The sequence below is a fragment of the Archocentrus centrarchus genome, chromosome 17 (assembly GCF_007364275.1).
Source record: "Archocentrus centrarchus isolate MPI-CPG fArcCen1 chromosome 17, fArcCen1, whole genome shotgun sequence".
Lineage (NCBI taxonomy): Eukaryota > Metazoa > Chordata > Actinopteri > Cichliformes > Cichlidae > Archocentrus > Archocentrus centrarchus.
In genome coordinates, this window is record NC_044362.1 from 3,613,817 (window position 1) to 3,628,970 (window position 15,154).

At 39.2% G+C, this 15,154-nt stretch overlaps 1 protein-coding gene across 1 annotated transcript in view; it reads right to left on the minus strand.

The window, feature by feature from the left end:
- The window catches only part of astn1 (astrotactin 1), a 449,367-nt gene that overhangs the window by 291,381 nt on the left and 142,832 nt on the right, over positions 1–15,154 (minus strand). The window contains exon 5 of the mRNA XM_030751231.1: positions 13,687–13,836. Within this exon, the coding sequence (XP_030607091.1) occupies positions 13,687–13,836 (150 nt within the window). The remainder of the gene's footprint in view (positions 1–13,686; positions 13,837–15,154) is intronic.

Genomic DNA, 15,154 nt, shown 5'->3' on the forward strand with positions numbered 1-15,154 from the left:
TTGGATTATATGTGTCACAAAGAACATAAAAACTGAAATTTCAAATAACAAAACCAATTTATTCCTTCTAGAATGACCATGTTTATTTTTATTGTGTTTCTTGTTTGCAATATTGCTGCCACAGTCTCTTAGGCCAACAAATTGCTCCATTACTGCTATCTCTAGAAGCAACAATGTTTGCACTACAGCTGGAGGATGAAATTAACTACACAACAGGAATCAACCATAATTCACATTTGTTAAGAACATCACTGTTTCGCAGCTAGAGCTTCATTCATCAATAGGCATGAGGCAGTCATGGTGGATATGTACATAAACACAGTGAAATTAGTCGATGCATGCCTCAACAAAAATGAAACACATCAAGAGCTACAGCTGTGGGCTTGATAAACTCTGGTTAGTTTGGGCCTGTTAATTTCAGATGTAAGAGATTTAAATTAATATTAAAGACAACACAAAGGAAGTTCACTTGAAGGAATGTACAGCAGGGGAAATAATTATTTTATCCCCTGCTGAAATTGTAGGTTTGCGCACTTCCAAAGGATTGCAGTCATTTAATAGTTCTTTATTTCAATCGAGAAAGACAGAATATCAACAACAACAACAAAAATTACATAAAGTTATAAATTGATTTGCATGCCATCGAGTGAAGTAAGTATTTGATTAATGACCCTTGTTGGCAAGCACAGTGGTAAGATGTTTCTTGTAGTTGGTCACCAGGTTTGCACACATCTCGCATCTCTCGGCGCAACTCGAAGTTTCAGCTCCCTCCGCAGACTTTCTATAGGACTGAGGTCAAGAGACAGGCTAGGCCGCTCCATGACCTTAATGTGTTTCTCCTTTAGCCACTCCTTTGTTGCCTTTGTGGTATGTTTTGGCTCCTTGTCATGATGCATCTTCACTGTTCTGGCTGAGGGAAGGAGGTTCTTATATGGTGTACACGTGGTGCGTTACCGATGGTGTTCTCAGTGACTGCTGTACCAACTGCCTTCAGATCTTGAACAAGCTCCTCCTGTGTAGTTTTGGGCTGATCCGCCATCTTTCTCATGATCATCCTCACCCCATGAGGCAAGATCATGCATGAAGCGACAAATATTTCTTCCATTTCCAAATAATCGCACCTTCTCACCAAGTTTCTTGCTGATGGTCTTGTAGCCCATTCCAGCCTTGTGCAGGTTTATGATCCTGTCCCTGACATGGCGGTGGCGAGGCTGGAATGGAAGAAATTCATTCTGTGGACAGGTGTTTTTTTCTGGATTTTTAGTGGATATTCTGTCTCTCCATTAAAATAAAATTACCATAAAAATTAGAGACCGTCTATTTCTTTGGGAGTGAGCAAACGTACAAATTCAGCAGGAGATCAAATAATAATCACATAGTTATTTCTCCCCACTGTATGTGCTTAAGCCAAAGCCAAATAAAGGCCTTCTGCTCCCTGTAGACCTCATACCGACTGGATGAAAGTAAACATGGTGATTAATAGCATATATAAAAATTAAACATCACTTGAATGTTATAGCAAAATGCAGCCTAATGATATTAGATGCTAGTTATTGCTATCAATAGGTCAATATTGGTTCCATAATGTAGGGCCAGATTCATCTCTCAGGTCCTGCATCAGGCCTTTGCTGGATTTTTCCAACTTCTTAAGGACATGACCTTCAGATACGGGTCATCTGCTGTGGATTGTTTTCAGGCCTGCCATTGCTTTTATCCTCCAATTATCCGCTTTCCTTTTTTAAGGACATGCTGGAAACACTTTGTTGGTGTAAAAATATTATTTTATGGCTGTCAAACTATGTTATCTTTGGCATTTTTCACAGATTCAACTAAAGGAATGAGAAGAAATTGCGTTTTGTGACTGGCTGCAAGTAACAAAAAAACAATTTAACATTGGTTTTGTGCTAAGTTGTCTGTTATGCGTAGACACAGCACTGGTTCACCTCTTGAGTTAGGTGCCTTTCTTATGTTTGAATGATTTATAGATGTACTTTGTTACAAGGCCTAAAATTAATGTGGAAACTGGACTGAAATGATCAATACAATTGCAACTATACAATCAAGCATAGATAAACACCAGAGGTGGTTAAAAACACACACATTCAATCCCATATTGCAAAGCTTTGCCTAACTGGACTGTGGGATAATGAGGTCACAATGGCCAGCTGTGTATTCCAAATTCTGTCAAAAAGAAGACACGGTGCATTTCCACATTTTACTGGAATTAATCTTTAGGGCAGTCTGATTATCTAAAATGATGAAATGTGGCCTTAATTTTGGAGACAGGTAGCGTAAGAGCATGTTCTGAAGACTGAGTCAGAGTCAGACAACAGTGCAAGCTGAAGGAATTAACTGAGCTGAAGAACACCGAGGCAAAAATGTCAGTAGAGCAAGTATGGATATTAAGAATCAGCCAGTATTGATGAATTGTCACATCCAGGCAGAATCAATGTGAGAAACTCAGAAAGATCATTTAGAAAATGGGACAGTTTGAGAGAATTTATAATAACCTTTAATCCACAAAGGCAGTAAAAAAGATAAGTCATAGCCCCGAAGACAAACTTTATACAGAATCCATGGAGCGGAATTTATTTATTTATTTTTTGCTTCTGGGTCATGGTGATTGTGTCTATTATTGTTGTTTGCAATATGATTCATCTTCTTCCAGTTCAAGGTTAGTAAGTTTATGGATGGTTAATTAATTAAATAATGAGGGCTATGTTATGTTCAAATATAAAGAAGAAAAAACTGTCCCAAAGTGTGCCACATCTATTAACATATTTCAGTTCATTTTGTCTGCAATCCTTTGTTTCTACAATTTGCTCTTTGCTCCCCTGCTCACAGCAGGTCTTGCTAATTCATAAGTAAGTTAACTGAATCTCACGTGTGTTGATAATTTTTTATGTCAATCAAATAATGAATCCCTAGCCACTGATAAATAACCTACAGAGTCAAGACTCCCAGAACACTGACTGGCTACGTGTAAACACTAAAAGTGCTGAGGTACAACTTTCAGCCCATTCATTTCAGTGTTCACAGGTCAGGGAAATGTTTTTTAATGTGCACACAGCCGTTTTAAGTTATTATTTTTACAGGGCTCTAATAAAATGAACAAACACCTGTCACATCAAGCTGACTAGACCATAATTTACAGGTTCACAAAAACAACAAATGGAGCTTTTGATTTGCTCTCTGAACACCTGAATAGTGCACGGCTGTCAAGAACCGCTTCCGATTTCAGAGAGAAGAGAACATAAAAGAAGTGCTGGCTACAATGTAATAGTTCTACACCAGGGATGACTTAAAGTAGTTCAAAGTGCAACAGCATGTCTCTCTGTGAAGACTGTCTAAGGCAGTTAGGAGAAAATGTACCTTACAGCTTTTGCTACAAGTTCATGCTGACTGACCACAGACAAAGAGCCAGAATTTGTTAAAAGAACAAGATCAAAGTAATAACTCAGCCAATCGGGTACCACAAGCCAGCGTACTCCTAGCATCGGTCCCAAGAATGGAAAATTGGGAGGGTTGAGTCAGGAAGAGCATCCAGCACAAAATCTTGGACAAATCAAACATGCTTATCATAAATAATGAGATTTCCATACTGGATCCATTGGGGCCTGGGTTAACAACAACTGCTGGCTGAAGACAATGGAAGAAGAAAAGGGGAAGGCATGTTACAAGGCAGCGAGAGAGAAGGAAAGGCAGCAGTTTGGTGGTGAGAGTAGGGACTATAATCGGTGAAGGGAGAGAGCAGACTGATAAGAAGGAGAGAAAGAAGGTAGATAGATTGTGTGTGCAAGAGACCAGGTGGAAGTGAAGCAAGGCCAGAAGCATTGGAGGTGGATTTAAACTATGCTACCACAGTATAGATAGGAAAAGAAATGGAGTCGGAGTAATCTTGAAGGAAGAGTTTGGGAATAGCATTTTTTGGAGGTGAAGAGAGTGTCAGGTAGGATGATGAGTTTGAAGCTGGAAATCAAGGGGCTGATGTTGGCTGTTGTAAGTGCATATGCTCTACAGCAGGGGTGTCAAACTCAATCATAGGACGGGCCAAAACTGAAGACACAGTCGCGGGCAGAACAGGAATAAAATGAATAATTTTAATCAGCAATATGAATTTGAATGGCTAGAATACAGCACCTTTTTTCTCAACACATTAAATAAAATATATATATCTTAATAACACCAGGAAAAATTAGAATATTTCAAGCTGATGAAAATTTGCAAAATTCTCAGGTAAAAACTGTGATGTGAATTTCTGCGCTTCACAGTCAGGAAAACGCTGCGTAAACCGCGCAGTGTGTCCAGTTTCTCAGCAAAAAGCACAGCTGCAAACACAGCGGTGGAAAGCTGGTCTGAGCTTCTTTTCTTTTGGACAATCACATGTGTAACCACCCGTTCCCGTTCCTGAATCTGCAGGTTTAACGCATTAAGATGATTCATTATATCGCAGAGAAAGGCCGACTCACACCGACACCTTTCATCCTGGAGCCCTGCTCAGTCTTCTCCTTTACTTTTCACGGAGCTGACAGATTTCCTCAGGCTTTTTGAACAAAAAAATAGGAAATCAGGAGTGACAGAAATATGTGAGGGTGGGGCAAGACGTATGAGGACAGTGAGACAATAGTGAGGTGTGCGGTAGGACTGACAGATGGGTTCAAGGTGGGGGTGGGATTAAAACTTGAGCCCCTTCTTGTTTGCAGTGGTGATGGACACGCGGACTGATGAAGTCAGGCAGGAGTCTCTGTGGACCATGATGTTTGTGGACAATACTGTGATCAATAGTGCGAGTAAGGAGAAGGTAGAAGACAACCTGGAGAGGTGGAGGTATGCTCTGGAGAGAAGAGGAGTGAAAGTCGGTAGAAGTGAGACAGAATACATGTGTGTGAATAAGAGGGAGACAGGTGGAAAGGTGATCATGAAAGGAGTAGCACTAGTGAAAGTAGATGAGCTTAAATGCCTGGGGTCAGCCATCCAAAACAACGGACAGAGTATAACAGAGATAAAGAAGAGACTGTAGGCAGGGTGGAGTGGGTGGAGATAGTGTCATGGGTGATTTGTGACAGAAGGACAGCAGTAAGAGTGAAAAGGAAGGTTTACAAGATGGTATTAAGACTTACTATGATGTATGGTTTGGAGGTCCCTGAAAAAAGGGTCTGAAGAGCTGCAGGTCTCACTTGCCTCAGTTAAGATCATGATTCAACAATAAGAAAGAGACACAAATGGGATCCATGGGAGAGTTCTGAGGTCAAATCCACTGCTGATTAAAAAGAACATAAAGGCTTGTCTCACATTTGCCAAAAAACATCTTGATGACCTCCAAGACTTTTGAGGAAAATATTCCATGGACTGACAAGATAAAAGTTGAACTTTTTGAAAAATCTTTGCACTGTTACATCTGATGTAAAACTAACACAGAATTTAATAAAAAGAAAAAAAAAAAATCATAACAACAGCCAAACATGTTGGTGGTGGTGTGATGGTCTGGAGCTGCTTTGTTGCTTTGCTGCTTCGGACTTGTCATAATTGGTGGAATCGTGAATTCTTGTCATGACTCGGTGTGTGTGGGTGTGTTTCCTGTTTGTTTCAGGTGGAACGTGTGGTGGCAGCTAAGGGACACACCCATGGCTGGTTTGCCAATGTGGGTGTGGGGTACATAGGAGCGGCTGGAATGATGGTTCGCTGCCAGATTTTTTCGACCTCCACGGTGACATCACGGTTCGCTACCTCTTCCACATGTGTGATTCCTGTTTGCCTGCGATTAATTCTCTCCCTCTCCATTGTCAGCGTCTGACCAGCCAGCACACACACACACACACACCAGTCATCAGAAAACCAGATAATCTCTGCCTCACTTCAGAGCCAGCACCCCTCAGCCATCTCCATGCTAGCCCTCTCTGCATGCCCTCCTGGATAATGCCGCCAGCCCACGTTCCGCCACAGCCTTGGACACACCTTGCTAGCCCTCACCCCAGCAAGCCCTCCTCTTAGGTCAATCCCTCTCTGTCTAACCAGTAAGGCCAGTCTCTCACGTTCCCGTTCCTTTGCTATTTTTATCCTGTACCTGTTTAACATCCTTTTCTCTCCTTGTCCGCAGACTCCCCATGATTTGTCAGACACCCACACACACCCACGAGCTCTCGTCTTGTTTTTTTTACCCCGCTTACATTTGCCTGTAAATAAACCGTATTATCTATCACTGCCGTGTCTGCTCCTTGAGTCCGCCGGACCACCGGGACAATTCTGCTCTCTACCAGAAAATCCTGAAGGAGAATGTCCAACCATCAGTTTGTCCCTGAAGCTCGGGCACACTTGGGTTGTACAGCAGAAACACACTAGAAAGTCCACCTCTGAGTGGTTCAGAAAACCCAACAGGAATGTTTTGGAGTGGCCTAGTCAAAGGCTGACTTGACTTAAATCTGGGATGCTTTGGCATGACTTAAAACAGGCCATAGATGCTTAAAAACCCTCTAAAGTGGCTGACTTTAAAAAAAAATTCTGGAGAAAAGAGTGAGCCAAAAATTCCTCCACAGTGGTGTGAAAGACTCAACGCCAGTTTTCTCAAAGAACTGCTTGACTGCAGTTCTTGCTGCTAAAGGTAGCACAACAGTTATCAGTTTAGGGGTAAAATATGCAAAAAAAAAAAAAGAACTCAGGAAGGGGGCAAATACTTTTTCACAGCACTGCTCTATAAGATGCCACTTGAAATGTAATGGAGTGACTGACAGAAGAGAAAAAGTAGACTCATCCTAACACAGCAGGCATCTTTCTGCCTTAAAACTGAGCTGAAGGTGCAAACTTGTGTTTCCACTATCACAAACACAAGTTAGGCTCATTTAAATGTTCACTACAGGATGTTCACTCTCAACCCAGCGTGCACAGAAGACACAAATACCTCTTATAAACCAAAAGCATGTCCAGTGCTCAACAACTCTATAAATATGAAACAGTGCTAGAGTTAGGCAAGAGAGAGAAGCTGCAGACTACCAATCTACCCTGACAGAGGAAGTGGAGAGAAACAAGCAAGGATAAGGATAATGTCACAGCAACAGGAACGTGAGTGCTCTTCCCAAGAATAGCTGCTATGAAAATAACTATTTGCAACAAAGATGCAACATTTAGCTTATTTTTTGGGATTTCCAATTATCAGTCCACATAAAACAGCTCGTATTCCTGGGATGCTCACAAATATTACCATCAATATTAATTAGCAAAACAACATGGATCTGATCAGTGAAATGAATCAAAAGCCAAGCTAATATTTTTTTTCCTAAGAGACAAAAAAAAAAAAAATGGCTGCTATATAGATGACCTATCAATATGTAAAGTATATGGAGAGTTAAATTGGTAACTATGATTCGGGTTCACCAAAACACTCTTCAATGCCCAGCAGAATAATAATTGTATAAGGGGGGGAAAAAAAGGATATTAAAGGAAGAAGAAATGCACTGGATGTGATAACATATTAATAATAAGGAAGAAATTCAGTATTTGAAGGCACTGCAGCACCAAGAGACAGCGGCTAGCCTGTGGCTAACACTTTCTACTTTTTGTTATAGCCACAGTAACTTGGCAGGGAGTTTTAAAACAAAACAAAAAAAATGCACAATGACCCGGGCACGAAAATAAAATTAATGCTACTGCAATATCTGTTAACCAAGTACTGAGTTTACAACAGTCAATTTATTCATAATCAAATCCACCAGACACACTTTACTTCCTCTGCTAAAAGTTATTCATAAGTTATTGTAATTTACAGTGTAGAAATCTAATACGAGTTTTGTTGTTATGAATAAATAACCCATGTTTTGCGGTGTACTGCAGAAACATTCAGAATATTAGGTGCAAATTTTATGTCCTGTGAGTGTGACTGTTATAAAAAAAATAAACTGAATGCAGGGTCAATACTATTTAACAAACCTCAACACTTCAAAGTAATCTGATTTGTACATTTATTTATTTAGGTTTACTGTGTAGCAGATGTAATTTGGCATAGACTGTTTAGTAAATGCTACCTGTGGTAGCAGATTTGGGATTTTAAGACACCGTTAAACGTTTCAGCACCCAGACAATCAAATCTAAACCCCATAAAGCCTTTATATGAGATCCTAGTCCCCAAAGGGCTTAAAATAATGATGTAGAGGCTTCCTCTGCCCTTTCGCTTGAATTAAATTCTGACAATCTGAAAAGATTCTACAACACAATATGTGACAAGATACCTTTTGTCAACTGGGGAACAAAGTTTCTTTTTAAGCAGTGCCATGCTGTCAGATGCTTATGTGTGTAGAGTGGATAGAAGTGCATGCAGACTGCCTAAGTTATACTTTCAATGCAGTAATGATACCTCACTCTTGTTTATTACTCTCCCCATATTACTCCCTTCATCCTTTAGGTAACTAACAGTGAGGATGGCAAGCCTTGTTATGTATGCAGAAGTACAATAACTTTAATGAAACATTAACCTTATCCAACAATTTAGACAACATTAACTTAATTATAGAGTATGGTCCACAGCTAATTAGGAATAAATTATGCACCCACTCAGCAATAATAATCATGAAATACTGATGGGGGCCGCAGGCCCAGGCCCACTCCTTTCACTCACTCTGACATCCCTTTCTCCCATTTGGCAAATTTGGCACTTTTAGTTGCTGTTGAAGTAACTCTGGAGTCCATTAAATGTGCTGACATATGGAGTGAAGAGAGACACTGGGGCGTCTTCAGCAAAAATTGAAAGAGTCCTTTCCTTACCTGCCTTGCACATGCACAGAAGTTATCAACAATAGCTCTGTCTGTGCATATTTTATGACAAAGATGAAAATAGTTGACTAGAAACACCAACAACAGCGACTCAAAACTGCATGAAGCAGATCTAATTGCCTGCTTAGGCAGCCTCATTCCTATGCAGCTGGCTTTGGAGAATACTAATCTGTACCTGGAAGCACTGAAATTTTAAAAGTGTCTATGTGTGTGTGTGTGTGTGTTTTGAGCATATTAGGAAGAAGCAAATCCTTCAATTTCTATACCAAGCTGATACTGCTGATTCCGATACAACAAATATAATTTAAGCAAGTAAATAAGGATTTCTCTTTTCCTTACTGCTTTCATATTCTTGTAACTATGCAACTAAGATAAGAGAAGATAAAGAGATTATAAGTGGGAGACGAGATGACTGTTTGAGGGACATCAAAGATCTAGGGGGTTAGATCAATCTGCGGCCAACAAAGACATGTTCTAAAATTGTGGATAGAATATAGAAGACATTAGCATTATTTAGAAGAAGTTCATTGTATGAGTCATAAAATGACTCATACAATGAAGTGGCAAAACCATGTTTTATATTTGCATGACACTGAAACTCTATAGTTTTATACTATTTTAGGGTGGTACTTAAATCCATCCATCCATCCATCCATCCATCCATCCATTCATCCATCCATCCATCCTCTTGCTGGAGCAGAAGAGGATGGGCTATCGCAGGACTAACACAAAAAGACAACCATTTACACAGGCAAATGTTTGCTGTGATTTGATGCTAACATTAGGCTTGAGTGTCATCAAAATCATACTCTCCCTCTGACTCAGGTGTGTTGGATCAGGGACACATCTAAAACGCTGCAGGAGAGGGGCTCTTGAGGCCTGGGGTTGAAGAGCCCTGCTATAGAGACCTAGAGACTACAGAGACAGCGAAAGAAAGCCAGTGTGGCGTGAATGTATGGATGGAATTGTAACAGTCAGAAGACTCATATATAAGCCACTACACCCACAGTGTATACCTATGAATCTTTGAATGAATAAATACTGCTCAAAATCTGATGAAATGGTGACTACAGGTGCTGACGAGTTACAAGCTAACGCAGCAGGCACTCAGGAACTCTTTAGTCCTACTAAAACGGTCACCTTATTCGCTAACCTGGTTGTTTCTTCTCTTGTTTACATTCACCAAGCACCTTCTAAGTGGTCAAAGGCACAAATTTCAGTGTCAGTTTCGTTGAAGTTAAACCTTTATTGCCCCCCTCCAATAAAATCCCTTGACCAACAGTCATTGTACCAGAATATATTACAGGCTGTGTTTCACACAGAACTACTGCCAGCCTGGACCTGGCCTAAGGCATATTTATGCTTTCATCATGTTGTTATAATGCTTAAAAAAAGAGTAGTTGTGAAAGTAAACATGTCTTTTTTATATATTGGAAATGTTACAGGAATTTTGGACACTGGAGTTTTTAGCATTCCAAAACCTCCATTTGGAGCTTCTAGCAGTATCGTATGACATTTTTTGTTGGTAGTTTTGGGTTATTTACTCTTTGTACTAAATCTAAATTAATGATAAAAAGAATTGCTTGAATATTTTTTTTTTAACTCCTCTTTGCTTATCAGATTTAGCTTTAGCTATTGCTTGCTAAAGCCATGGTGGCTGCAGGTGAGTGCTGAAACGGTCAAGGTCAAACCATGATTGAAAAAACAAGACAAGACCAATTTGTTTTTTCTCTTTAAAAATTAGAAACCAAATGTCCCAAGAGTCATGTTGGGATTCTATGAAATGAATGAATTTGAATTAAAATGATTAACTTGTAGAACAAATAAATGGGAGCTGGCTGTAAGCCCATGCTTGTGTCCATGTGTTGAATCTTTACATTTGGAGTCCTTCCTAACTGTTTGGAAAAGACCTCTGCATTACTATATGTGCTCAAAAAACGAGTATTTCTGGAGATTCTGTTGCAGCAACTAATTTTAATTGGGCTGAGAACAAAGCATCTGTGCAGCCAAGTGTGGCGGAAAATGAATTATGATCTGAGGTTAACAGAAAATTTTCAAAATGACATTTTGAAAATGCCGCTGCCTTTTTCTCTTGTTTATCATAATGGGATAATGCCTCTCAGTTTCATCAGCTGTAACCTCTATCTCTCTTCATTTCCGGTGCTCTTCAGTCTTTTGTCACACGGAACAATTTCTATAATATCACAGCTCGTCAAGGCAGAGGTGAACGTGGGAGGCATGGGTGTTTGTGGTGACAACGACATGATTGCACAAAAAAAAAGAAGCATGAAATGCATGTATAGATTAATAAAAATGGGAAAATGGGAATACACACGCAAGCACACACATGCACACACAAACTATTAACTGTATGGTATTAAAAAGACAATAAGAAGAAGAAGAAGAAACATGCATGCTGTAGTTTTGAGACTTCACAGTAGTATCACATTCACACTAACTTTCATTTATTGTCTGCAATCCAATAATCTGTCAGGAAAATGTAGAAATGTATCACTGAGTTCATCCTTTATATCCTGCAGGGAGACCTCGTATATCCCACTGCTACTTTTATAACACCGCTTGTATTTTATACTCTATTATTGATAACTTTTGTCCAGTGAGTTGAAAATGTCTCCGGGTCCTCTGGAGTTTTCCAAAGGGCATTGATGATGTTGTCAATGATTAAACCTGTGGTGGCATTCAGTGACTTGCTATGATTTCTTGTCGGTAATAGAACTGAGAGATAAACATTGAGAGATAAAAGATATGAGCAGCAGGGCATTGAGCACAGAGCTGTGATGACTTTACCACACAGTACCTCATTTTCAGGCCTCATTTTTATTTTACTTCACATATAATGCCCATACAACTAAACTGCATCCTTTTGAGGGAAATGTATTTTTCTCTCCAACAAAAGACTTTACAATACAAATACGTGAGACATGCTACTTTATGCTTATGGTTAGTTTTGACTGGCTTTTTGGCTCATGTGCTAAAACTATGTGTTTAGCCACCTATTACCCCATTTTCTGGTTACTAGTGCGGTGAGCCCTGACCCATCTTATTTGTGATCAGTCGGCTAAAATGAAGCAATGATGAGAAAACAAGAAAATAAGTGGCAAAAACACGCTGACATGTGTACACATACATTTGTAGTAGGTCACAAGTAAATGAGATGTGAGAGGAGATTTTAAATGTAGTTTAAGTGATGCAAGTGTAAGTGTTGGAAGAGAGGGATGTTTTTTTTTTTTTTTTTTCAATGTGAGCAGCCATATGCACATTAAAGTCAAACTGAAATTAAAATTCAAGTTTTACATGTTTAGTATTTGTTTCGTGAACTCCTGGGGTCAAATTTGTGAGAAAGAAGGAAGTTTAGCTGTGCTTGTCAAGAGGGCATTTTTAAAACCGACTTATTAAAAGAAAGAAATGAATCATAATTTTTAGGCCAACATTGTCAGTAGTTAGCACCATGTATAATTGTAACGCTTACTTCCTTTTCTGTGACTCCTTGCATTACATGAATGTTGCGGTTACTTGATGTTTTTGTGAACTTCCAAAGTCTGACACGTTGCCTTTTGTCACAGAAACAATTAAAAAGCTAATCTGACGCTAGCTCAATCACCTTCCTCTCAATGAACAGGAGCTGCTAATGACTCTACAGGTGTTGCAATAACACCCAAGAAAAACATCTAATGGGAATCAGGACTCGTGCTTCAATTTTCTGCAAGGTATGTAAAGGCTCATTGAAATGTAAAACCCATCTTCCTGGTTCTAATCCTCGATTCCTGTGTTGATTGGTTAACTCTTATCACCCGGTGTTAAAAAAGAAAAATGATTTTAATGACTTGCACTTCACCTGTACTAATAATTTGACTTGACAGAGCACAAAGCACATGGCGAAGTGAAAGTCAATCATTCCTGTGATCACTTCAGTGAAAATTATTTGCATTATGAATTAGATGAAGCTCCAGGAAGAGTGAAATTTTAGGCAAACTGCTGCAGAATTTAAAAAATGCAGTTTCACTATTGACCGCTGAGAAGCATCAGCAGTAAAGCTGAGTGGTGGCACTTAATCAGTCTCTGCTGATAAAGCCACAGGGTGGTCTACTCCATCAACTTATTTTCAGATTTCTTTGTTTTGTGGCATCACTGTTTTTGCTAAGCCCTGCTCCCTTCTTAAGTGATCCACTTACACCTAAAGGACTTGATTTAACCACCACTAACAGCTAAACCCCACCCACCTATTCTGAAGATAAACACTCTTGGTCTTTATGCTTGTCTCTCTAAGACTTTAAACCTGCAATAACTGATTTCTGATGGCTTTAAAGTGGGTTAAACAAGCTGGCCAGAGCTCAGGACCTAGCTTGTTTCTGGATGCTGTGACTAAAAACAGACATTACACCAAATTTTACGATAATACTATGTGACACGATTGAAAAAGGGAAAAGAAACATGCGTCAATATCTGCTGGTTGAACCAATCGTCATTATGCTTAGGAAGTTGATAACTTATCACCCAGCATTTCCTGCTTTAAAGACTATGAATGGATGCATTCGGATTTTTTCCACAAAGATGTCCACACTGTATGCTATTAATAAAAATTAGTAAAAAGTGTTCAGTAATTCTATCATTTATATTACCTTACACAAAAAGAGAATTCAAATTTGGGCTTGACTTAATTTTCTGGATGTCTCAACTGTTAAATGGAATTTAAGTGTCTTTCATAAAATACAGTGGACTCAGGAAAGAGGTTCACAATCTTCATAAAGTCTCCAGGCTGTCACCTGACAGCAGCAGTGTGTACATGTAAAGATACAACAATGTCCACACAATGATCTGCTTGGTGCTACTAGTCACGGAAAGGACTCACGCAGGGGTGGTGTTAATCTACTTTGTGTGTCAAATCCACGGCAGAGACGGACTCACCACGGGTGTTACTGGAGAGACGTTTGCGTTGGCTGGTGGAGGTGTTGTGAGGAAGCAGAGTGTTCTGCTGGTGGTTGCTGTCGATGGGACTTGTGGCGATGATGTTGTCCTTGTATTTGTTCATTAGGGCCAGCTTGGTGTTGTCGCTCACTGGGGACAAGAAGAACGCGCTTACAAAGGTGGACAAATGTAAGCTGGGAAGATGAAATATTTGCTTTGTTTTTAAAAGGAGAAAGAATCCACTTAGAAAAACTTGTTTTATTGTTTGTTTGTTGGTTTTGGCTAATATGTAGGCTTTCAAACCACAATGTGGCAAGCGTTAAGTATTGTAATACTAAGAAAACACATCCAGCATGTTGTTTACTGGGGGAGAAGTCAAACAGGCAAAATTAAAGACAGAGAAAAGCTGGCATGAAATTAAAACTCATTAAGGCATTAGACAGAGCACATTTAAGTCTCAGAGGATAAAACTATCTATTTCTGTAAATATTAAGAGCTGAAGGTCTATGGAAACTATAAAATTGATATTATTATAGACTACTGGTACTATAATGGTATTTCAATAGGAGTAATTCATCCAAAAATATGATTTTTGTGTTATTTAGTCACACCACAGACACTGTTAACCATGGCAGCTGAATTTCCTGGTGATGGCAATGTCAGTCTGTCCTCCACTTTGGTCCAGACATTAAAAAAAAAGAAAAAAACTCAGATTGTGTCACGGATTTTGATTCAATTTAATTCAGTCTCACACGGTATGATAACACATGGGTACGTCATTGTTTCCCTTTCATTTCTGCACACTGTCTTGGAAGAACATGGAAAAATAGCAACCTGAAATGTAATAATAATGGCAAAATATAGATAATTTATTATGTATTTATTTATCATTTCTTTGCTATGGAAATAAGGCAATGTTGCAACTGTGTAATACAATGCTAAGAAATACATTTATGAAAAATTTGGCATTTTAAAGGACTAAAGTTGCATTTCAGAACATTTAAATGAGACATTTTGGTAGAACAACAAAGAACCCACACGGTCAGGTACACTAAACTGCATGGTAAGATTATTCTGAAGAACAACAAAGTGTACAAATGACAACAGACATGAAATGCAACTGACATGTTATTTTTCATTTGTTTATGCATGCGTACCTACTAAATTATACATATAGCAGACAAAAGGTCAGGGGAGCCAAAACATATTTACTGAAATTTGTTATTTTAGTCCAAATTCGAACACTATTTTCTGAGTGACCTCTCTGATGTTCAGACTATTTGCAATTCCATGCACGAGCTGCTGTCTCCATTTTTTATTTCTCTAGTTCATTGCATTACATATCTTAAATGCATAATGCGCAGTATTACTCTGCTTCCATCAGCTCTGAGGCAGAGCTGTTTGGATTTTACAAGAACACAGTGCGAGAGCGGTGTCACCACAGCAGATCTCTTGATGGATCCGAGCG